Source organism: Amblyraja radiata, chromosome 21, assembly GCF_010909765.2.
Source record: "Amblyraja radiata isolate CabotCenter1 chromosome 21, sAmbRad1.1.pri, whole genome shotgun sequence".
In the NCBI taxonomy this organism is placed as follows: domain Eukaryota; kingdom Metazoa; phylum Chordata; class Chondrichthyes; order Rajiformes; family Rajidae; genus Amblyraja; species Amblyraja radiata.
Genome location: NC_045976.1, coordinates 25,190,329 through 25,214,738, shown reverse-complemented (window position 1 = coordinate 25,214,738; position 24,410 = coordinate 25,190,329). Strand labels below are relative to the sequence as shown.

The 24,410-nt window shown below is 39.1% G+C and overlaps 1 protein-coding gene across 2 annotated transcripts; it reads left to right on the top strand.

The window, feature by feature from the left end:
* The first annotated feature begins 7,804 nt into the window (after positions 1–7,804).
* Positions 7,805–24,410, top strand: mlc1 (modulator of VRAC current 1). 2 transcript variants are annotated; one of them, XM_033039777.1, is made up of 12 exons: positions 7,805–7,889; positions 7,977–8,167; positions 8,653–8,742; positions 9,613–9,666; positions 9,758–9,859; positions 15,812–15,913; positions 16,262–16,333; positions 18,652–18,768; positions 19,474–19,530; positions 20,539–20,661; positions 21,078–21,245; positions 22,139–24,410. In XM_033039777.1, exons 2-12 carry the CDS (start codon positions 7,988–7,990, stop codon positions 22,211–22,213), a joined length of 1,140 nt encoding a protein of 379 aa, XP_032895668.1. In that variant the 5' UTR covers positions 7,805–7,889; positions 7,977–7,987; the 3' UTR covers positions 22,214–24,410. The 2 variants fall into 2 exon arrangements, with proteins under 2 accessions (XP_032895668.1, XP_032895669.1); XM_033039778.1 differs by having other exon boundaries at positions 7,810–7,892.

Below are 24,410 nucleotides of genomic sequence, written 5' to 3'. Positions count from 1 at the left end.
GTTAATGACATCAAACAATTTTTACTGCAGCAACTTTGTATTTAGTATCAGGTGAAATAAACTGGAGGATGTGGTCTTACTTCATTCTACAGTGAAGTTTTTTTTTGAAGAGTTAAATTCCAAACAAATTAGGAAAGTCAATTAATTTGATAATAGTTTTCAACTTGGCATATAGAACTTTTACCAGTTAAAGACACAGACCTGAGCCTTCCTTTGGCCAACAGGCAACTTAATTATACTATTCCCACCTCCCTTCTAAACATGAAGTGCTTATTATAATTTGGGCATTGTCCTAACTCAGTAACATAACACACCTTGAGACATTTACCAAAAATATAATCAAAAAGATAAGTTAAAACAGGAAGCCACAGCACACAGAAAGTGAACAAGCTAAATAAACAAAAAACAAATAGTCTGGTCTGATTCAGGGTCCTAACTAGCCAGAAAATGTTAAATGACTAAATAAATAACATATTTATACTTTTTGAAGTCTTAACTCTATCAAGTTAAGGTAGAGAACGAAAATGATGTACTCCAAACTGTTCATTCCCAAAGTTACAACTATCCATGGAAGAATTGGAGGAGTGCAAGACTGGAGGCCAGATATAGAAGCAAATTGAATTAAAATTAAAGAGTTAAAAGTGGAGGCATGACGAGACTCACTATCCAATTTAACTTGTTCAATGGAGAAAAAAAAATTAATGAGCCTTTATTTTAGGCAAAAGGGGAAATATTTAATAGGAACCAGAGGGGCGACTTTTTCCATGGTGGGTACGAGCTGACGGGCGAGGTCGTTGAGGCAGATACTATCACAATTTTCAAAAGACATTTGGACAGGTACATGGATAGGAAAGGTTTAGAATGATGCAGGCCAAACACAGGCAGGTGGGACTAGTTTAGATGGGACATCTTGGTCAGCATGGGCCAGTTGGGTCAAGATAGAGCTCTAGGGGCTGGTGGAATCAAAGGATATGGGGAGAAGGCAGGCATGGGTTATTGATTGGGGACGATCAGCCATGATCACAATGAATGGCAGTGCTGGCTCGAAGGTCCGAATGGCCTCCTCCTGCACCTATTTTCTATGTTTCTATGAGTGTGTTTCCATGCTGTAAGACGATGACAACCAGAAGATGGTTAGAAGTTGAAACAGGAAGCCACAGCACACAGAAAGTGAACAAGCTAAATAAACAAAAAACAAATACGTCTGGTCTGATTCAGGGTCCAAACTAGCCAGAAAAAATTTAAATGACTAAATAAATAACATAGAGTACTTGGCATTTATATTTAGTACAATAATAAATTCAAATGTTGAATTTAATACTGCTCCAAGATATTTGCAATAAGTGTAGGCGAAACCTGATCGGAAAACACATTGCTTCATTACAGCATCTTAACTGCACACTATTTTAAACAGCCCCGCTTCATATTATCATAAAATACTTATTCAATAATTAAATACATTCATGGTGCAGCGACGCTGACATTGAAATAATATTTTAAACGCTAACAATTCGATCAAACTGTTTTCCAGCATGTTTTAATCCGTCTACAATACATAACTCGATACGAGTTACTTTTTGCAAGCATCGGTCAGGCCTGCAAGACGGTGGGGTTTTAAATTAAGAGGTTCTTTTAATGTACCACGTACACAAATGCAGTCACTGTTTAGAGCAAAGATTATAGAGGAGCTCCTCAGAGAGGGCTTTGTGGCTGGGCGTGGAGTGGCGCAAGCTGAAGGTTATGCCTGTGTGTATATGCATGTATGAAAATATATAAATAGCTAAATAATTAAATGCCTGGTAAGTGCAAGGCGTCACTAGCAGCAACATCTGCACTGTACCTGTCCCTGTCCCTGTACCTGTACCTGTCCACTCTGCCCGGGTGCCGGCGCCTCCTGCAGCTCACCTGTGCCACAAGGCCGGGGGCACTGTCGCGCGCAGACCCCTCCCGGGGCGGGGCCGGGGCACGTGGAGCATCAACACTCCAGCCTTTGCACTGTGCTGCAGAGTCAGAGTGCTATTCAATGCATGCCTACATTCCTCTTTTTGAAAAAAAAATAACTACACGTTTCTATTCAATTTGATTGGGGATGAGTTTTTTTTAAATGCCACTTGACTTGTGAGATAGCCATATAAAAAAAATGTTGCTGTAAACACTGGATCACTGATGTACATAATCTGCCATTCATACCCAGTCTGGTTTATGTGTGAAGCCAGAGTCACAGCATTAGAGATGAGTGGGGTTGAGAGGGAAAATTAGATCAGCCAGCAGTAGAGTTGCTGTCTTAAGGTCATAAGATCATATGTAATAGTAGAAGAATTGGGCCATTCGGCCCATCAACTTTACTCCGCCATTCATGGCTGATCTATCTCTCCTTCCTAATACCATTTTCCTGCCTTCTCCCCATCGCCCTTGACACTTCTTATAGCTCCAGACCTGGGTTCGATCCTGACTACAGGTGCTGTCTACAGTTTGTTGTTCTCCCTGTGACTGCATGGGTTTTCTCCATGTGCTCTGATTTTCTCCCACACTCCAAAGACATATAGGTTTGATGATTAATTGGCTTGGTATAATTGAAAATTGACCCTAGCGTGTGTACGATAGGTCGGCTCGGACTCGGTGTGCCGAAGGGCTTGTTTGCACGCTGTATCTCTAAACTAATCAAAACTAAATGATGGAATGGCAGAGTTGACTCAATGGACCGAATGGCTAATCTTGCTCCTATGTCTTATGGAGTGAGAAGCATCTGCTGAAACTAACTGATCAACTGTTCAGTTGTATAAATTACTGTAATCTTAGTTTATTGTACTACATTTATTTAACTTAGGTTTACATCGGCATAATTCACACCTAATGGAAGGGAAAAGTTTAAGAAAGCTCGTTAACATTTTAGCAATGAATGTAAGAAGTCATTTAACTGGTACGTGCAAGCTTGTAGAGATACATTTCTTCAACAGTATTTAATTATTACTCCTATGTTTTGTCTCCTGGTTATCAGTCTAATGCAGCTGTACCTCTATTAGAAGAACATGGCTGTTGGTGAAAATAGACGCAAAATGCTGGATTAGCTCAGTGGGTCAGGCAGCATCTCTGGAGAAAAGGAATGGGTGACGTTCCGATTTCAATTTCCCTCAGAGGAACTGTAACAGAAAAATATCCAGGATGTATTTTGAAACAGGATAGAGCTTGAGGAAATTAAACAGATATTGCAATATAACTGGGATCACAAAGCACAATTAAAAATATTTTAACTTTTTTTTTTACCCATTCCCTTTCACTCAAAAAGAGCAAATCTTTTGACACACTGGATCTCTTCAGAAATGCTGGTTACAGAAATTATTGCAACTGCAACCGTGAAAGTCTGAAAACTTTGAACATTTGTTTTGTAATAGAACTCTTACCGCAAGTGGTTTAAATATAACTTGATACTTATGGAACATAGCACAGATATTTTGTCCATGAGCAAAGTCCCACATTTCTGCATGGTTATCTCTATGTTTTGTATTTTGTCTTCATTTTTCCGACTTCTGTAAATGATCCTATTCAAACAGGTTTTTAGTTTACACATCTTGAATCAGCTGTTGTCATGCAACCCAGTGAGACAAAGGAACAATGTGTTATTGTATGAGAATATTGTGGTTAAAATAGGGAGGTATGAAGGAAGTTCAGAACATCATTACAAAGTACATTAAAAACACATTTCACTCTATGCCTTCACTAAAGTAATATAATATAATACATTGTTATTCCATTATATTCAGATGTGTTTCTATTTTATTTTTTGAAAATTACATTTCACTGTGATGTATATGATTACTCAATCTCTTGGAGAGAATTGCAATTTTTGTCTCTCATCATTAGCTCCAAGAACCTCTTTCTTAGTCTTAGAGTGAGAGTTATTCAGCATGGAAACAGGCTCTTTAGTTCCATGCTGACCAAGATGCCCCAATTCTTCTTGATCAATGATTGGAGAAAGAATATTTTGAAGAGTAGAAATAACTATTTTTATTAAAGCAAATTGCAAGAAAATTATTAATAGAGTTATATTTCACTTCCCTTTGCTCATTTGAGATTCCTGTCTGCGATGGGTGGCCTGGAGACCTTGAGTGTCCTGGCATTGGCATGACCACGGTCCAGGCCCTCTCTCCCTCTCTCCCTCTCTCCCTCTCTCCCTCTCTCCCTCTCTCCCTCTCTCCCTCTCTCCCTCTCTCCCTCTCTCCCTCTCTCCCTCTCTCCCTCTCTCCCTCTCTCCCTCTCTCCCTCTCTCCCTCTATCCCTCTCTCCCCCTTCTCTCTCTCCCCCTTCTCTCTCTCTCTCCCTCCCCCGCCTCTCTCTCTCTCTCTTCCCCTCTCCCCTCCCTCATTCCCTCTCTCCCCCCTCACCCACCCACCCCCCTCTCCCTCCGCCTCTCTCCCTCTCTGTCATTCTCTCTCCAAAGGTAAGGTCCTCCTCCCTCCCCGCAAAGATGCAGTTCCTATCAGCTCCGTCAAAGCATGCATTTTGCATTAAATAAGATTGCGTCTCTACCCTAATCTACCTGTTAGAACAACAGGTGACTTTGCTTTAAAACTAGCTATCCTTTTTAGTGGCAAAAACATTAATTATTTGTCGTATAAGATGCCAAACTGGTTTTGGATGTCTCTATGAAGGCACAAGCTTACTTAGTGACCTTGCATGTGGCCTCATGATTTATTCGTCCCTCCAAGGTAGCCTAAACATCCTCCCAAAACATTTAATAATTTTCCAAATTAAGGCTTGGCACTGTTAATTTAGCTGACAATTCCATTTCAGATGACACAGTCTGTTTAACCCTTACATTACGTCATCTACGCTAGCCCCATTTGTTTGCATTTTAGCCCATATATACCTCTAAATCTTTCCTATCCTCGTACCTGTCCAAATGTATTTGAAATCTTCTGATAGCGCTATATACCTCCTCTGGCAGCTTGTTCCATGTACTCACCAGTGCCTGGACTCATTCAAGCTGTAGAACACAAGCTCAATGTTTTATCACTTGGTCTGGTCATTGGTAAATGTAATTCAATCCAGAGAAGTGGGAAGTGATGTATCTGGGGTGAGTTAGCAAAGCATAGGAAGGCACCATCAATTGGAGGATGCTGAGCATCGTGGACAAATAGAACAATATATGTCTTCATATCCTAAAAGGTAGTGAGATCATTTATTAAGGTGGTGAAAATGGCCTGTGCTGGCACTTTCCTCTGTTTTGAGATGTGACTTTAAGAACAGGAAGCTTTTACTGGAATTGTACATAATATTATTCAGATCGCAGCTTCAGTACAGTGTACACTTCTGGTCATCACACTACAGGGAAGATGCACATGGATTATGCAGAGGAGATTTGCAAAGGTGTAATCAGGATTGGGCTATTTACTATGGAATGGAGGAGGGTTGGGAGGCTTAGTTGAGGTGCATAGAAGATATATTTTCCTGAACAGAAGGATCAAAAACTCAGTATGTGTTGGAAGGATTAGATTAGACGTAAGGGATATTTCTCTCACCTATAAGATGGTAGGGGTCTAGAACTTATGGCCTGAGAGGGGTGGAGAGGCAGAAATCCCAGGCTTGAGGAGCCACATTCTGAGCCAATGGTGAAAGATGCAAATAGCTGGTAGATCTTTCATGTGGTGTGTACTCAAATAATCCAATTGCTTCCTTCTGCGTGATAGCACTTTTATGCTTGTGTGGTTTCATATTTCAAATCAAAGCATGAATCTATTTGTTTTGAGATAACATTTGGAGTTGTGCCACTTTTGCCTTGAGCAAAATGCCTGACTGCAAAATGCTTTTGTGTCTTTCTCTGTGTTCCAAATATAGCTGAAATATCGTGCTGAAATATCAAAATACGCAGAAATTGTTTGTATTGAAGTGTTGTTGTGTTGGTTTGACATGTGCTGCTTTGGCAGATTTAAGAAAAGTTCATCCTTTTAAGAAAATGTCAACACTTTGCTGCAGTTTTCATCTGTAAAGCAGAATTTAGTCGTATTAATCATTCTAAACTCACCAGGAGTAAACCACCTCCTTCCATCATTAATTCTTCCAATTCACAATCTGAATTGATATTGCAAGAACAGCAAAGTTAATGGGTTTGCCTAATAATATTTTCCTTCAATGTGATTGAGGTTTTTTTTCCTCACAGTTGTGGTAATAAAGCATCAAAATATAAACACAAATGAAAACGTACAGGCAAAATTCATAGAAACAGAGTTAATATTTCAGACTATAGATGTTCCATCAAAAGCTGTTTTATATTCATTCACAGAATTTGGTGGTTGCTGGCAGTCAGATGCGACACGGAGAAAAATCGCATCTCTGTCGAGGTAAGTGACTGAAAAAGGTTTCCCCCGATCCCCTCCGCACACCCCCCTCATAAAACATACCAAGAGACATTAAAACATTCAAGACATACTTAAAATAATAAAAACAGAGAAGGGACAAGACAGACTGCTGGCGAGGCGGCCATTACGGGTGCCACCTGGTGGTGGATCATCCCGACGAGAAGGGTTGAACAGCGGACGGTTGGCAACGGCCCCGTTCAAAGGCCCCGACCATGGGTGAACAAAGGATGACTGAACTTTATTGCCTTCCATCACAGTGAGGAATGTCGATTCCACTGTGGTGAATGTTTATGTTAAACTTTATTTTATGTACTGTGTGTTTTTTTGCTTTTTACTTAGTATGGCTGTATGGTAACTCAAATTTCACTGTACCTTAATTGGTACATGTGATAATTAAATTGAATCTTGAATGATATCAGTTATATTTCACTTTTTCTGCATTATCCCATTCTGTAACTCATCTAGTAGACTCAAGTTTGTGTTGCCCGCTCTTACCTCCGTGTACAAGTGTACTGGAATGTCACTGATTTTAAAGACTATCCATTGTGCATTTCTGACTGCTAGCTCGTGACTCCAACGTAACCATCAAGATCCCTCTGAGTTCATTGAAATTAACCCTCCTCGATTGTTTAGATTCTAAGTTTTTCCTTGGACTTCTCGACTAAACCTTCCAATATTGTGGTCCGTATTCTGCAAATGTCCTTCACTATGACATTCACCACTTGACCCTTCAGGGACCCTCATGCGTGGATCTAGCCATTGGCCTCCTTTAGCATTGCAAATTATATATGATGATTTTGTTTCAAATATTCCTGTAAATAAGGCCAGTTTCAAGAAGTACTCCGAAAAGAAGCAGGTTGGTACATCTTTATTTCTTGGTACAAATTCTCAAAGTGCAAATTGTTCTGCTTGAAGACTCTACAGTCTCGGAGCTTGTTAAGAGCAACAGTGAAAATGCTTCTCCAGCAATGTTGAAGAGAACATTGGGTAATAACATTTGCAAAGTGGTTGAAAAATCTTGAAGTAATCCATGCCTTTGTCTTTCCCTGTGGGCATTAATCACCAGAGTGTTCAACAAAGATGTGCCTTGCACGTTCTTACATTTTGTAGCCAAAATGCACAGGATGACACAACTGTGATTATGTTTTTACTCAGGAAACCTGGGCATATATAACATGTGAAGACACATATACACTCTAGCCTATAAGACTTTAAATTGTCTGGCTTCATAAAAAAGTATGTGCACGTATAAAGTTTTGAACAAGTAAATTAAGTTCAGCGAAGATCCTGTTCTGGGCTTTTCAGCTCATTTAAATTCAGGATGCACTCCACTCTCCTGGCACTAATTCACAGTTTCTGAGCTGCAGCTTTGTTTGCAATTGAATAGATTATGCTCAAAGCCAAAGTTGATGAGCAAACTTTTCAAAAGAAGCTCACTACACTGTAAAATCTTCGGGAGCACTTTGCGTGAGCACATCACGTCGCTGCAAAACACTAAGGTTGCTGTCACTTGCAGTTTTGCTCCTCAAAACGGTAGTGAGTTCATACCTTTGAAACAAATACTTATTTTCTACTCATGAACCATTCCCATGCCTATGACTAATGTTTTTTTTGTTATAGCGAGAAGAAAAATGTCCAAGGAAGATGATTACAAAGAGGACTTTGGCTATGATAAAATGTCTACATTGGAACAAGGAAAACAAGACAATGCAAGTTACACCACCGATGTTCAATCCAGTGATCTTCAGCTGAACAGAAAATGTCATACTTGTTTTCATCATAGGGGATGGATCTACAGTCTGATGATTGGGGTAAATGTACCCATGTAACATTTTATATGAGAGATAACTACTAAACGTAAACAAATGTTTACAAACTCATAGCAATGCTCATATTTGAATTTGACATTTTATATATGATTTCACAAGAATATTTTAGCATAGGAAGTGGAATTTACAAGTAACCTAGGTAGGCTTTAAAAAAAAATGTGATATATTATAAAAGAATGAAATCTTGTATAACAAAATGAAACAATAATATTCACAATAAGACTAAATGATTATCACTTGAGAAAGAAAGCCTTAGTAAATAGCAAAAAGGTTTTGTTGTTCAAATTAGTTTGTAACATAATTGTTATAATTGCTTTAGATTTTGTAGATAGTTTGTTCTGGGATCTTTAATTTTACTCAGCCGTAGCACACTAGTCAATGCCAGTATGGATTAGAGGTTGTGATTTTATTCTTATTGTAAGATGCTGCTGCATTAGGTAAAAATCACATTTCTAATTGCGTTACAGAGTTGTCTCCTGATAATTACTGGTTTCTCCGTTTATCTGGGGAATGTATTTCCTGATGAAATGGACTACTTGCGTTGTGCAGCAGGTTCAGTAAGCACTTTTTTAATGTGATTATTAGATTTTTATCTTAATTTTGCATGGTTGAAAGCATAGTGAATGGAATGTTATAAAAATATTTAAATATTTCACATTGCTTGAGCTGTGTGTGAATTTTAAGTTTCACTTCTTGGTCAGTTTAGATAAGGCTATTTTTGTAAGAATTTATTTGTAGTAAATATTTGGAATTTCTATTCTAAATAATTCATTAGATTTTTTTAGTCTGAAAATATCCTTCTATTATGAAAAAAAACATGAATATAGTTCTGGGATGTTAGAGTTTCAAAATTTCTTAGCTTGTTTTGTGCCATAAAAAATCCAGGGATTAAATTCCAAGCAGCTCCAGAAAATGCCCCCTCACCAACTCATCAAAGAATTGCAGAAGCAAGAAGTGGAAACATTCTCAATTCTTTGAGTTCTGCAATTCTTTGAGTTCTCTGGGCCTGATTACAATTTCTTCCAAATTAAAAATGGTGACTATGAGGATCTGGGTTAGGAGTGTTCCAGATGCATTTCAATTCAATCTTTTCAGAGGACAGAGTGTGTGCGGGGGTGAGGTGTGGGGGGGGGGGGGGGGGGGGGGGTGGCGGAGGGAGAGAGCGAGAGCGAGAGCGAGAGAGAGAGAAAGAGAGAGAGAGATAGCACAAAAAGTATTTTGCTCCATTATTCTTTCAGAACCCAGGGTTTGCATGAAATACATGCATTAATAATTTATTTTCAAATATGATCCCAAGAGTAGCACAAAATATTTTTTCCAGTTAAGTTTCAGGTATTTTTATGTATTTATTGCACGCGGCATAGTAGTTTGCGGACTTTTTTCCCCGCTCCTGCAAATATTATACTAATTGATATTTTCCTTCCTAGTGTATTCCTGCAGCAGTTGTCAGTTTTGCCACAGCTAGGAGAAGAGTTAATGCAGTAGGTATATTAATGCCAATGACATTTTGATATTTATACTCTTATTGATTAAAGGTTGAAGTTACAGATTTAAAATAATTATTTTCTTTAGTTACCACACCTCCAGCTTCTCTTCATCTCCACATTCACTATAACAACAACATGCATGATTTGGTATGGGTGCAAACTACTCCTCAATCCAGCTGCATTGAATGTAAGTCATCATAACTATATGCATTTTTTTAATTAATGGACATTTTTGTTAAAAATGTGTAACTGGAATGTAACAGATATTTGGACAATATTATTTGATCAAGGATTAAAAAGTATAAACAAACAAAAAATCATAAACTTCCTTTTGAGATTTAGTGTGAACATAACAATCTTTCGTTTATTGTGTGTCCAAGAAGTGAAATAGGGATAATCCAGGAAATTATAGGCTAGTGAACCTCACATCAGTGGTTGGGTAACTATTGAAGAAGATTCTTAGGAATAGGAATATTTATATTTTTAAGAGAATGGACTAATTAGGCAATGTCAACATGGCATTATCTGTCTTATGATCTTGATTGAGATTTTTGAGGACACAAAGATGATTGATAGAGGTAGGGCAATGGATGTTGTCTTCATGGATTTTCATGATAAACTGATCCTGAACATTAAGATGCATGAGATTCATGGGGAGTTGGTAGTTTGGATTCAGAACTGGTTTACTTACAGAGGACAGAGGGTAGTAGTGGAGAGATGTTATTTGGCACAACGCCTGTGACTGGTTGGCTGCAGGATTCAGTACTGGGATCTCTATTGTTTGTGATATATATGACATAAATGGACAACAATGTAGATGGATTGGTTAATAAATTTGCAGATGGCACAAAAATTAGTGGTGTTGTGGCCTCTGAAAAAAGCTGTCAAAGAATACAGCAGGATATAGATCAGTTATAGATATAGGCAAATAAATGACAGGTATAGTATAATCAAGGCAAGTGTGAGGCATTGAACTTCACCTGAAAGTCAAATACAAAGAGAAAGTATGCAGTAAATGGCAGGACGCTCAAGAGCATTGATTTATTAATATTAGTTTATTATTGCCATGTCAACTGAAATACAGTGAAAATCTTTTTTCTTTGTGAAATCCATTCAAATCAAACGATACATGAGTACAATTAAGTCATACCCAAATTTGGAATCAGAATTGGCTTATCCACAGAAGCAGAGGATGGTGGAAAAAGAAAATACCAGAGTGTAAATTATAGTGTTACAGCGTTATTATGTTACAGCTACAGAGAAAGTATAGGTACAAAAAGTGCAAGGACTGCTTTGAGGTAGGTGGCGGTATCAGGGCTACTCCCTTAGCCTGTGAGAAGACTGATCAGTTGTTTTGCTAGCAGTTGGGAAGAAGTAAGTGGTTCCCGTATCTACTGGTACATGCTTTCACACTTTTGTAGCTTCTGCTCAATGGAAGAGGGGAGAAGAGGGAATGACTAGGGTGTTAACAACCTTAACATCCTTAATGATGTTGACTGCTTTCCCCAGGCAGCATGGGATAGATAGTCATTTGTGGGGTGAGGGAGGGTAGCTGGTTTGTGTGATGGGCTGGGCTACATCCGCAACTCTGCATTTTTTTAATAGTCTTGGCAAAGCAGCTAGCAATGCAAGCTGTGATGCACTCCTGCATCCCGATAGGATGGTTTCTACAGCGCATCTGTGGAAGTTTGTAAGAGTTGTTGGAAACATGTCAAACTTCCTTAGTCTGAGGAAGTGGAGACGTTGGTGTGCTTTCTTGCCAATAGCTTCAATGTGGTTTGTGATATTTATGCCAAGGAACTTTAAGCTCTCAATCATTTCCACTTTGGCACCATTGATGCTGACTGGGACATGTACACCATCTCGTTTCCTGAGGTCAATAATTAGCTCAATTCATCTTGCTGACACCGAGAGAGAGGTTGTTGACTTGACACCATGTTATTAAGCTCTTATTCTCCTTCCTGTACTCCGTACTGTCATTGTTCCAGATCCGGCCAACTACGGTGTTGCCATCTGTAAACATACATGGAGTTAGAGCAGAATTTGGCCACACAATCGTGAATGTATAAGAAGTATAGTAAGGGGGCTGAGAACACATCCTTGTTGGGCACCGGTATTGGTTATTGTGGAAGATCTTTTGTTGCCTATCCTCACTGATTGTGATCTATGCGTCCAGATGTTGAGGATCCAGCTGTTGCGGCCCAAGTCCTAGCTCCCTAAAAGTGGCAACACAAACAAATAAAGTAGTAAAAAAGGTATGTTGATCTTCATCAGTTGAGGCATTGAGTATAAGAGTCAGAAAGTCATATTAGGCCACATTTGGAGTATTTTGGAGTTCTGATCACCCCAGTGTAGGAAAAATGTGGAGAGGGTGCAGAAGCAGTTTACCTGAATGTTGACACGAGGAAATGCAAATGCTGGTTTACAGAAAAAGACACAATGTGTTAGAGTAACTCAGCTAGTTAGTCAGCATCTCTGAACGACATGGATAGGTACCGTTTCAGGTTGGGACCCTTTTTCAGACTGATTATAATAGGGGGTGCATAAAGCTGGAAGAGAGGTGAGGGAGGTAAATGTAGGTGGATACAGGTGAGGGGGATTTGATTTGATATTTGAAGGGAATAAGGAAATACAGGGATTAGAGTAAAAAAGCAAGGAGTGATGTCCACTAAAGACCTGGCAGAATTTCTACTTTCTGTGTTTTGGTTCTATGTAATAGATGTTCTGGATGATACAAACTTTGGATATTGAACATTGAATATACATGTGTCTGTTAGTAAATGTATGGGTAACAAGATGACTTCATTTGACATAATAATTATCTGGGAGAAAATACATCTCTCTTAACTTTGTTTTCCTCCCATGTTGCTTCAATTGGATACATTTTCCCAATACCCCAGAAGATATCATGCATATAAAAATTGATGATTTACATCTATCTTTCAAGAGTTAAGAGTGTTTAATTGTAATATACACCATGAACAGAACAATTAAAGTTTGACTGGCACATTAATTGCAGGAACACAACAATTGAATACACCAAACAATTATACAGTAAATGCTCAGTTATATTAGGTAATCAGTTCGTAATGGTGCAAGTTGGAGTAGGTAGTACAATCTGTACAAAATCCATAGTAGTAACGTGCTGAGGTAGGGTCATGGTTAGGATTGTGTAGTGTTGTTCAAGGTTGTGTAGTGTGGTTCAAGGTTGTGTACTGTGGTACAAGAACTTGATGGTTGATGGGAAGAAGCTGTTCTTGAACCTCAAGACAATGGTTCTCGGAACACTGTACCTTCTTCCCGATGGTAACAGAAAAATGAGATGGTGGCCAGGGTGGTCTGGGTCCTTGATGATTTTCGCACCCTTCTTGAGGCAACACTTCCTACGGATGTCTTCGATGATGGGAAGATCAATACCGATGAGGATCAGACATCGTCGGCTTCTGGGCCCTCCTTCATATTATATTGCACAAGGAATATAATTTCTACTTTAAAATTGTAATGGTTATTATTTAAACTGATCCTAAGTCAATATTTAATAACGTGAAAAACAATTATACTTTCCTCTTTTGCTGTGATTACATTTCACAAAATCTATAGCATATGAATAATCCTCATTATTCTCTGCTACAAAAGAACCTGCTTTTTGTTTACAATCAGTTAAACTTTAAATGTAGGCTTCTGGAAAAACTACAGCAAAGTGGAGAAAGAACAGCATACAGATAAAGCAAATACTGATATCTCTTCAAAAGAGAACACCGAGGAAATCTCTGTTGATTCTGAGCCTTTAGCAAGAGTTGTGAAACGCAAAAAAGGCTGGAAAAAAAAGAGTGAAGCGAGGTCCAGCTAAATGGAGACGTTCGCACTGGAAAGGGTGAATGTGATGTTTGGTGGACTGTGTGGGGTGGGAGGACCCGTTGCTCCTCCTGTGCAGCAGGTGGCAAAGGGGGATGTTTTGTATATAGTTCTCTCCTGTCTGTGTGACAATGTGTGTGCAGCCATTTTGACTTGTCTTGCTGCCAACATTGTAAATTAAAGACTCTCAAGTTTTGTGCAGACCTGGAAAAGGAACACAAAAGTAACCTTCTGTGCCAAAGCAAAATCACATTTATTTTTAGCTTTATTTCAGTTGAGGGACCCAAAACTCAACAAATAATGTTTTGTTCTATATTAGGTACTTGAGCATGCCAGTTTGTGCTTGACATGTAAAAGACATGTGCTATTTACACCTGTTAATATAGTAATGAATGTTTAAGTCTGTTGGAGCTCAGCTGGTTCTGAATAGGTCTCAATGTCATTCACTATCATTAATTGTGTTTGTGTTTCCTCAGCCATAATAGATGGAACTATTGAACCTAAAATCCGTGGTAGACAAGTTACTGGAGCGTAATCTGAGAAATAAAAAATATATGCATTTGGATGGACAAGGCTGATTGAGGATAGTCAGCATGGCTTTGTATGTGAGAAATCGTGTCTCACAAATCTGATTGAGTTTTTTGAAGATGCAACCAAAAGGTTGATGAGGGCAGAGTTGTAGACGTTGTCTCTTTGGATTTAAGCAAAATTCCACATGCTCTGGAAGGTTAGATCACATGGGATCCAGGGAAAGCTAGCCGACTGGATAGAGAATTGACTTAATGGAAAGATGCAAAGGGTGATGATGGATGATAGATGCAAAATGCTGGAGTAACTCAGCAGGTCAGATAACATCTCGAGAGATATTTGAGACGTGACGTTTTGGGTTGGAATTCTTCTTCAGACTGATTGTAGTGGGGAGAGTGGGGGGAAAAAAAAGTGGAAGTGAAAAAAAAGGCCAAATCAGGACTGGCAACATATGACCTTAGACAAGGAGGTTCTTGAGAGGCCGATTTTTGGATAAAGGCAGGTGTGAGCCCAAGAAGGATACATCGTTGCGAACTTTGGAGCTGATTAATAGACCTTTAGTGGAGAAAGAAGAAGGAGGGAGATATTTGTAGAAGTTCTAGAGCAGAGAAAGCTTGAGTGCTGGTGCATGGTTCCTTGAAAGTGGTGTCACAGGCAGATGGGATGGTTAAGAAGGCTTATGGTATATTGGCCTTCATCAGTCAAAGTACTGAGAATAAAAGTTAGAATGTTATGTTACAGTTGTATAAGATGTTGGTGAGGCCACCTTAGGAGTAACTTGTCCAGTTTTGGTGACCCTGCTATAGGAAATATGTTGTTAAGCTGGAAAGTATGCAGAGAAGATTTATGAGGATGTGGCCAGGATTTCAGGCCTGCGCTACAGGGAGATGTTGGGCAGGCTAGGACTTGATCCCTTGGAGTATAGGAGGATGAGTAGTGATCTTGTAGAGGTGTGTACGATCATGAGGGGAATATATAGAGTAGATGCACAGAGTCTTTGACCCAGAGTAGGGTAATCAAGAACCAGAGGGCATAGATTTAAGGTGAGAGGAGAAAGATTTAATAAGAACCTGAAGGGCAACATTTTGGGTATATGGAATGAGTTGCCAGAGGAGGTAGTTGTCACAGGTGCTATAACAATATTTAAATGAGGTTTGGACAGGTACATGAATAGGAAACGTATAGAGGGATGTGTGCCAAATGTGGGTAGGTGGGACAAGTGTAGAAGGGACATATTGATTAGCATGGGCGATTTGGGCTGAAGAACTTGTTTAAATGCTATATGACTCTTTGACTCTAAGATTCAAAGTACAAAAGGTACCAGGTTTTGAAGTATATTAAAGTAATTTTCGATAGAAGTATTTATGGTTTGCTATGTCATTGAAACCCATTATACATCTCATAATTGATGAAGTTGTAAAACGACACTCCTTGAGCAGTTTTGGATCTTAATGGGAACATAGACCAAAGTTGTAGCCTGTTCCATGAAGTAATGATGTCAACAAAACTCCAAAATCTGGACAATTTCCATTATTCAATCTTTGAGATGGAATGGGTTTCACATTTTCAAGCTGCACAATTGCTGGTGCTCTCTAAGTTATTGTTGGCCTTCATAAAAGGATAGTTGGTGTTAATTTGAAATTCTGGGTAGACACTGAGAATTCACACTGGGTTTTAATTATGAAAGGAAATAAGTTTACTGCTTAAATTCACTCAATTACTGTTGGTATAATTTACAATTTACTTTCTTTCACAGATAAACTTTAACTTGCTTTTACTTGTACTTCTGGAAATTCTCATGGCAAGTAAAGTCATCTTGTCAGCAAGATCGGATGCTAGGTGCTGTAAGAAAAAGAAAGCAAGTATTCGTGTTGTGATGCTTACACTGTGTGTCTGTTGTGCAGTGCTTTCAATTTAACAATATATTAGTGCATCAGTGCACTGTTTTTCATGTAGATGCAGTTAAGTTGACATAAACCATATCAAGAAGCATCTTTTTTTTAAATCAATTTGTAACATTGTAACAACTTATTGTGAAAGCAAATCATGCACCAGATTTTTAAATATTTACACCCATTTTTATATTTTGTAAAGATACATAATTAAAGTAACAGTGCTGAAATTTCCGAGATGGTTTTCTTTTTGGCTGTTTAGAGCTTGTATTCTAATTTTATGTTAGTTAATCTCTCATACAATATGTTTGCAGGTGTTGCCTTACAATGAAACAACCTTCTTTTGTCACATAAAGTTTCCGTCTCGTACTTTGAAGTCCTATTCGGTAAGTGGAAAATACTAAATATCTGTAAAGCTCAAAAGTGCTGTTTTGCTAATTATTAATTTAATCATCAGGGTAATTGTTGTTAAAATCTCATCTGTGTATTCAAGTACTATGTCATAAATTTATTTTTGTTAGTATTTGTCTTATTACAGATACTAACCTTTTCCCGCTATGTTCGGAGAGTGTGTTGTGATATCTGTCATATAAGATACTGAAAAGAAGGTTGACTAATCAATGAGCTGCAGTTGTTTATTTTTCATGGATGAGAATAGACACCTTGCATCTCTCCCGATAGAGGATATACAGATTCTAGCAATTACTTGGGAAACATGGATAGGTGATATTTTGGGTTGGGTTCCTTCTTCAAACTGGAAACGTCACCTATCCATGTTCTCCACAGTTGCAGTCTGACCCACTGAGTTACTCTAACACTTTGTGTAAACTGACATCTGCAGTTCCTTGTTTCTAGCTATTACTTGAACTGATAGAATCTGGTCACTCAGGTCAACTGTTTCCCAATCTAATTACTTTCTCTCAATTATCCTCAACATCTTTTATTTATTTCGCCCTCAAGAATGAATAATAATAATATAATAATATATTTTATTGTCATTGCACATAAGAGCAACGAGATTTGGTATGCTGCTTCAAACCTCTATAAGCATGTCATTGCTTGGGCTAGATTTTTTTTTTTTTAGATAATTTGTATCTGAATCATGAAGCAGTCATGGTACATTTTCTCAAAATCTCCAAAGATTTGTTCAAGGGAGAATAAGGTAATGGGGAGCAGACCAGTTACATAATTTCTCGTTCAAGGATCTTGTGCTTCTCACAGTTTCCACGTTGCACAATGAGCGAGACATTGAAGTCCAGAGCAATAAAACACAGCTGGAAGATTTGGAAATTACATCCAATTCCTGAGCTCAAATCTGTTATGTTGAGAGAAACCTTGGTCCCCCTGCTTTCGAATCAAAATCAGGAATTCAATAGGCATTATAAATTTAGATAGATTAGATTAGATAGCCTTTTATTGTCATCCAGACCGAAGTCTGAACGAAATTGAAGCAGTCATACATACAATACAATACAATAAAAAACAACAATAAACACATATTAACATCCACCACAGTGAGTCCACCCAACATCTCCTCACTGTGATGGAGGCAAAAGTCTTAGGGCTGCAGTCTCTTCCCTCCTCTTCTCCTTCTGCGCTGAGGCGATACCCCCCGGGCGATGTTAAAACCTGTCCCGCGGCTCAAACACCGCGGCCCGGGGTGGTCGAAGCTGCCGCTCACCAGACCTGCTGACGCAGCCGCTGGCCCGCGGCCGAACCCCGGTCTCAGGCCACCGCCACCAGAACTGCCGTCCCAGCCCCCGGAGCATCGTTCCAGCCCCGAGCCGGATCGCCCTCACGTGAGTACTGCCACCGTCTCAGCCTCGCGCCAGGCCGCCGCTCCTCCCTCACGCCAGGCCGCCCCGACTGGGCGCCGCTCCTCCCTCGGGCTGGGCCGCCCCGACCGGGCGCCGCTTCTCCCTCGGGCTGGGCCGCCCCGACCGGGCGCCGCTTCTCCCTCGGGCTGGGCCGCCCCGACCGGGCGCCGCTCCTCCCTCGGGCTGGGAACGCCGTACCTCCCCGAGCTCGGCCACTCCGACGGGAGCACCGTTCCTTCCTCGGGCCGGCCGTCACAGCCCCTCACGAAAGCCCTGTTCCAGCCCCGAGCCGGGCCGTCCTCACGGGAGCGAGCTCAGTGCGAGTCCTGGCGGGCTCTGCCTCCTGAGCCTCGAGGTCGCCAGCTCCGCCATTAGGCCTCAGCGCAGACGGAACAGAGAAGGGGAATACGACAAAAAAGTCGCATTCCCCCGCAGGGAGAGACAGCAAGCCCCGTTTCAACCCCCCCCCCCAAAAAACACAAACTAAAAACCAAAACTAGACTAACCAAAACGAAAATAAACAACCCAAAAAACACAAAACAAACAGGACTGCCGGAGAGCCGCTGCAGCCAGAGCCGCGCCGCCACTAGGAGTTTAGGATTATACAAAAAGTTATGAAAATTTGAAAAGGGACTGAGGAAGTGATGTTACACTATGCCCATGGAAAGGAAAGATGCAGCTTCATGGAGGAAACATTTCCAATCTAATTTTATTGGCTTGGATAATTCAGTTGGCATTGAATGAGTGGCACTCGCTAATGTTTACAGCTCTCCTTTGGCTGTTCTATAGTTATTTAGGGGCTAGTGGGGCTAATATCATGAAATAACACGGCACCTTTTTAATAGATTATTTTGCTGGTGAAACTTATGTTAATATTTTCTCCGCAGGTGGTTGAAGTAATTGTGGCGATTTGTGCAGTCTTTGGTGGAATTATTGCTCTAAATATGGGTGCCCTGGTCCCTGGACCCTACCTCTCTGTGACATTCTTCTGGATTTTGGCTGCAGTAAGTCATTCAATGTTTAGTTGTAGTTTGTATCAATGTTGTATTATCATAATCAATAAATCATGACTCAGAACTGCAATTGGGGAAAAAGGAAATTCTAAACTTGCACGTCAAGAGTTTTGCTTCCAATCTTGTAAACTGTATCAATTATTTCCAATTCAAACAACTGTTTTGGAGAGAATGTAATTGTGAGGGTTGTTATATGGGAGAGGTTGACCAGATATGAATCATTTTATCTGGAAAGCCGGAAGTTGAGGGGAGAGCTGATAGAAGTATATAAAATTATGAGAGGCATTGATAGGGTAGACAGTCAGAATCATTTTCTCAGAATGGAAAAATCAAATACTGGAGTACACAGCTGTAAGGTGAAAGGACAACATTTATAGGAGATGTGAAGGGATTTTTTTTTTACACGGGGGGGGGGGGGGGGGGGGGGGGGGGGGGTGGGGGTGGGTGAGTACCTGGAACACGGTAAAACTATAGTTCATGAATGTTTACATCATCATCTGTCATAAAGTCAAGTTGACCTGACAACTTTCACTAAGGCATTGCTGCAAGTTCTAGGAATCCACTATTATACTTTTGCACCACCCAGAGGCTACATCTGTGTGCAAGTGGCCTTAGCTTCTAATTTCAGGGGATTTCATACACAAACAAGTTCTGGTATACTATTCACAATGTTCTTGATGTGATTGCTTCTTCCAGTGTTTTCCTGGTGCTATTGCAAGCCATGTCGCAGCAGAATACCCATCCAAGTTCATGGTAAGTAGGTAACACATGACCAATGTCTGATTCAGTAGCTTCACTTAACTTTTCCTGTTATCATTTGTATGGTATTATGATTATCCAGCTACATAAGTGCCCTAGAATCAAAACTGATGGGGTTCAAATCTGGGAATGACCTGCAGGCCTGAATAGTAAGATCTGGTGCACTCGGTACTTGAATCCTGTACCTTGGACTTCCCAGAGATGGTGAGCTGTAGGCAATGACAGGATGCACAATGGCAAACACATTGGAAAAAGGTATTTTTAAATGCCAGGAGCAGTGATGAATTGTGGGAAGGGTCTTAGGATGTCATGATCAGTGAAAGGTTGACTTTTCTTGTAGTTCTGCAATGGATTGTCAATTGTTTGCCATCCCTAGAGGTTAATCTGGGAAATCCGTCTGCTGAGCATGTTTGGCTGCAACACACAAGTCATTGGAGAAGAACAGCTTTAAGCTTAAATTTCAGCAATTTAAATTTGTTGAGTTCATTGATTTATTTCAAACAAATCTTGGAATCACTCATAAATGGTAATTTTATGGTAAATCACAGGTAATTTTTCAAATGTTAATTTTCTAAACTTTTATTAGAATGTTTAATGTATAATAATATATGAATGTTCTATGAGTGCCAAAGACTTAGCCCCCCTGTTATTTCAATTCTGTGCTGTTTAAGAGGCTGTGCTATGCATAGCTACCTCGACTGTGTTGCCAACTGTCAGCCTATCAGGGAACCTTCTTGACTGAGGTAATCTGTACCCAGCCCCAATTTGTCCTGTTTTTTCTTTGCTTTTGGTTTTATTCCCCACTCTCCCTACTACAATCACCAGACCCGAAACATTACCTATCCATATTTTCTGGGGATGCTGCCTGACCTGTCGGGTTACTCTGGCATTTTGTGTCTATCCTTATCATATTGGACATGTGTCTTGGCAAGGATTGGAATAAAAAATATCTGGCCTATGCATTCTTTAATGATTATGGACATTTGTTTAATTAATGTTTAGATCGAGGTCTTAATTGCTATCAGCAGCGTCACAACTCCAATGCTGTTTACTGCCTCTGGCTATCTATCCTTCAGCATTATGAAGTTCATTGACATCTTTCGACAGAGTTCAACAAATTTGCTTGTAAGTTTGCCGACTGAAAGAAAAGGCATCTTTTACTATTTCACTTTTAAATTCATTTCAATATCATTTATTCCAGACCCACATCCCAAAGTGTTAAAGTGTTAAATATTAAGTAAATTGAATTTTGAATTGTGCCTTCAAATTAATTCCTTCAAGATATATAATGGAGCAGAGGATAAGTATACAATACATTTCCGATGCCTATGCAGTACAATTCATTTCTTTATTTTTTTATATGTTATATATATTAGATCAGGTTTTTAATATACCCTTGTATTTCATAGTTCTCCAGAATTATCACCCACATTTGCTTATTTTTTATTCTAAGGGTTAAAATAATCATTGTTACTTTTTCTGAAAGCCACTCTAGCAAAAGATTATTTGTAATGGACATTTCTCCAACTTTGTTATTGCAGCAGTCGTATGATATTCTGGTTTTTGTTCTGATGCTTCTGTTACTGGTTCAGTCCAGTCTCATGCTTGCCACATTTGTCCACTGTGTGAGCTACAAGATGCAGCTTAAATATCATGAGTCAACGTGGAATATGTCAGACTTCCAAAAGGAGAGCTGCAAGACAGTTGAGGCAAGTATAAAAATGCACAAATAGATTCACAATAAATCAAAGCCAGGATTTTCTACTTGGCAGTCTATGACATGTAGGTACATCTAAGAACTACATTTTCTTATTTTGCCTAATTATACAGGTACTTTGTTTCCAGAAATTCTTGATTGAACCGTTGATATGGGAATTGGTAACACTTCTGTAGGTAATATAGATTGTTCTATTGAAAAAGATGCAATAAATATATTTGTTTCTGCATTTTCTAATATCGCAAATATAAAAATGCCGGCCACCCATTAATCCAAAAAGCAATATGTTGATGTTGAAGATCAGCATTAAAGATGTTGGAAATCCAAAATAAAGATAGATATGCCAGAAATAGCAGATGAGGCAGCATCTGTGGAGTCATAAGGAAAGGTCAACAACCTGAAATATAAACTACATTTCCACCTTTACAGATACTGCCTGAGCAGATGAATATTTCCAGCATTTTTGCTTTAATTTTAATTTCCGACAGACTATTGGGCGCAGACTATTGCAGTGGTGGAGTTGCTGCCTTAGAGTGCTTGCAGCGCCGGAGACCCAGGTTCGATCCCGACTACGGGTGCTGTCTGTACGGAGTTTGAACATTCTTCCGTGACTGTGTGGGTTTTCTCCGAGATCTTCGGTTTCCTCCCACACTCCATAGACGTACAGGTTTGTGGGTTAATTAGCTTGGTATAAGTAAATTGTCCCTAGTGTGTGTAGGTAAGATACTGTTAATGTGCAGGGATCGATGGTAGGTGCAGACCCGGGGGGGGCCAAAGGGCCTGTTTCCGTGCTGTATCTCTAAACTAAACTAAACTATTGGTTTCTTAGTTTCTCCATGTTATTATTGTTACAGCTGGTTTGAAATAAGTATACTTATCACCTAGGTTTCCAAATCTGTCACAAAGGACTTTGACAAAGACAAGGCGTGGAAAGCAGTCATGGTTCAAATGGTGCAGTAATAACAAGGTGGATGAGCCTTCAAATTATCTCACCAACATTGACATGTAATGTCTTCTTCATCCACGGGTGACTTCTGAACATGACATACCATCCAATGTGAAAGCTTTAGGTAAACGTTGTAAATAACGCCATTTATGTTAATTTGATTCGAATTTCTATACCAGACTGACATTAACAAATGAGTCTGTATCTTTTAAAATTAATTTCACATGAGTTAACTGAAATATAACATTTTCTACAATATTGCTTTGATTTACACAGTAGCTGATTTTTATATAGGTTTATTTTGATTTGTGTACAGGAATAACTGGGATAAAGATATAAGCAATGATGAAGACTAATTTTGTTTATTGGTGGAAAATAGAGCAATAAAAATTGACACAGAAAATACAAATCGGCATTATAATATGAAGTAATAATTGACATGCCCAGTTGCTACATTCCCACCTTTGTTTTGTAAATTTGTAGTCTGTTTTAGTTAAAGAGTAAGTATTTAGGGAATGTTAGGGAAGAAATAACAGTCTTAAAAATAAATTATAAAGTGCTGAAAAGTGTATTCATGAGGATTAGTTTGAGCTGTCAAAGCAGAATGCCGGGAATCTCCGAATCATGTTCTGTAAGTATAGTTGAGTAGCTTGGTTTCTGATGGATATAAAACTTGTTATAAGAAAATAGAAGTAAGAGTGTTGCGGGAGAATTCAATCTTGACATGGCTGGATGAGGTGTAAACAAAAAGCTTATATTTCATGCACCACACAGCCTAGTTGTGCTCCCTCACCCTGCTTTCAACAGTAATATAGCAAGCAATGTTTTTTGTAAATTTCTTTGTGACATGTACCCATTATGTACACAATATTCCTGATGTGATCTCACCAGGGCTTTCTGTTATTGTGGTAAAACAACTCTTTAAATCCTCTTTTGATATAAGCCAATGTACCTTTTTAATTGCATCCTAACTATGAGTCCTTGCAAAACCACCTAATTCAAGATCTTAGGATGCAGGTGATGAGGCTTTAGGGATTTATTGGCTTTCAGCTCCATTCATTTCTATCTTTTTTTAAACTAATATTAATTTATTTCACTTCCCTATTCTGGTTCCAACATTCCCCACTGTTTTTGGGAGGTTTTCTATCATTTTGCATGAACACAGCCAAGATATTTGTTTACTTTCTCTTTCATTTCTTTATTCCCTTATATAATTTCTCCTATCTATGTCTGTAGGGCATATGTTAATAAGCTTTATTCATATTTATAGCAGTTTTTATGCTTATTGGTCTTTAGCTCTTGTGTTCTATTTTTCCTTATCAATTTCTTGGTCTTTTCCAAAATTTGAGAATTTCCCAATTTTTAGGTTAGCTGATTTTTCTTGGCAACAGTGTAGGACTTTCCTTCGATCTAATACTGTCTTCAACTTCCCTTGTTAACCATTGATCTGCCACTTTTATTGATCTGCATTCATCTATTCCTGAACGAAAACTAATGATCTGTCACAGACAAATTCAAGTATTATACAGACACACTGAAAACGACAGAATTGTGGGATGCAGTGGTACAATTGTTACCTGACAAGGACATGGCATCTGAATGTGAATAATATTACAGAACTTTGACACAACAGTTCAGTCCCTGCCCTGTGTCTGGTGATACTGGGCCTGTATAAAAATCACATTGTGACAAAATCTGGTGCGAGATCATGCGGTAAGGACTGCGATAAGCTTGGTTTGTGGTCCCTATTATTAATGATGTCTGCATATTTCATTCCTCATCCAACAATGATTCATCTACAATTTCTGTGGCATCCTCTAGCATGAAGTTTTTTTTTTACCTGGTTGGGGAGTGTGTATAGGGTGGGTATGGTTGTGGGCGTTGGTAGCGGCAAAGAATATTTATGCTTATACTGCTGCTCCATTCATGGAAACATACTGGTAGGAGACAAAAAGCGGCTCCTATGTTGTAATTGTGCAGAAGTGTTGATAACTACGATGTATAGCTTAAATTTTAATGACTTCATTTTTCTTTGCTGTCCCTTATGTTTCTGTTTCTGCAATTTGAAAGTTGATGATACTTTATTTTAGTTTGTTGGGTTAATCTAAATTGTTATGTCTTTGCTTAATGATCATATTTATCCTGTAAACTCTGATATTTTGAAGGTATGGTTTATTCAGGGTGACAATAAAACAATTTGATTAAACTCTT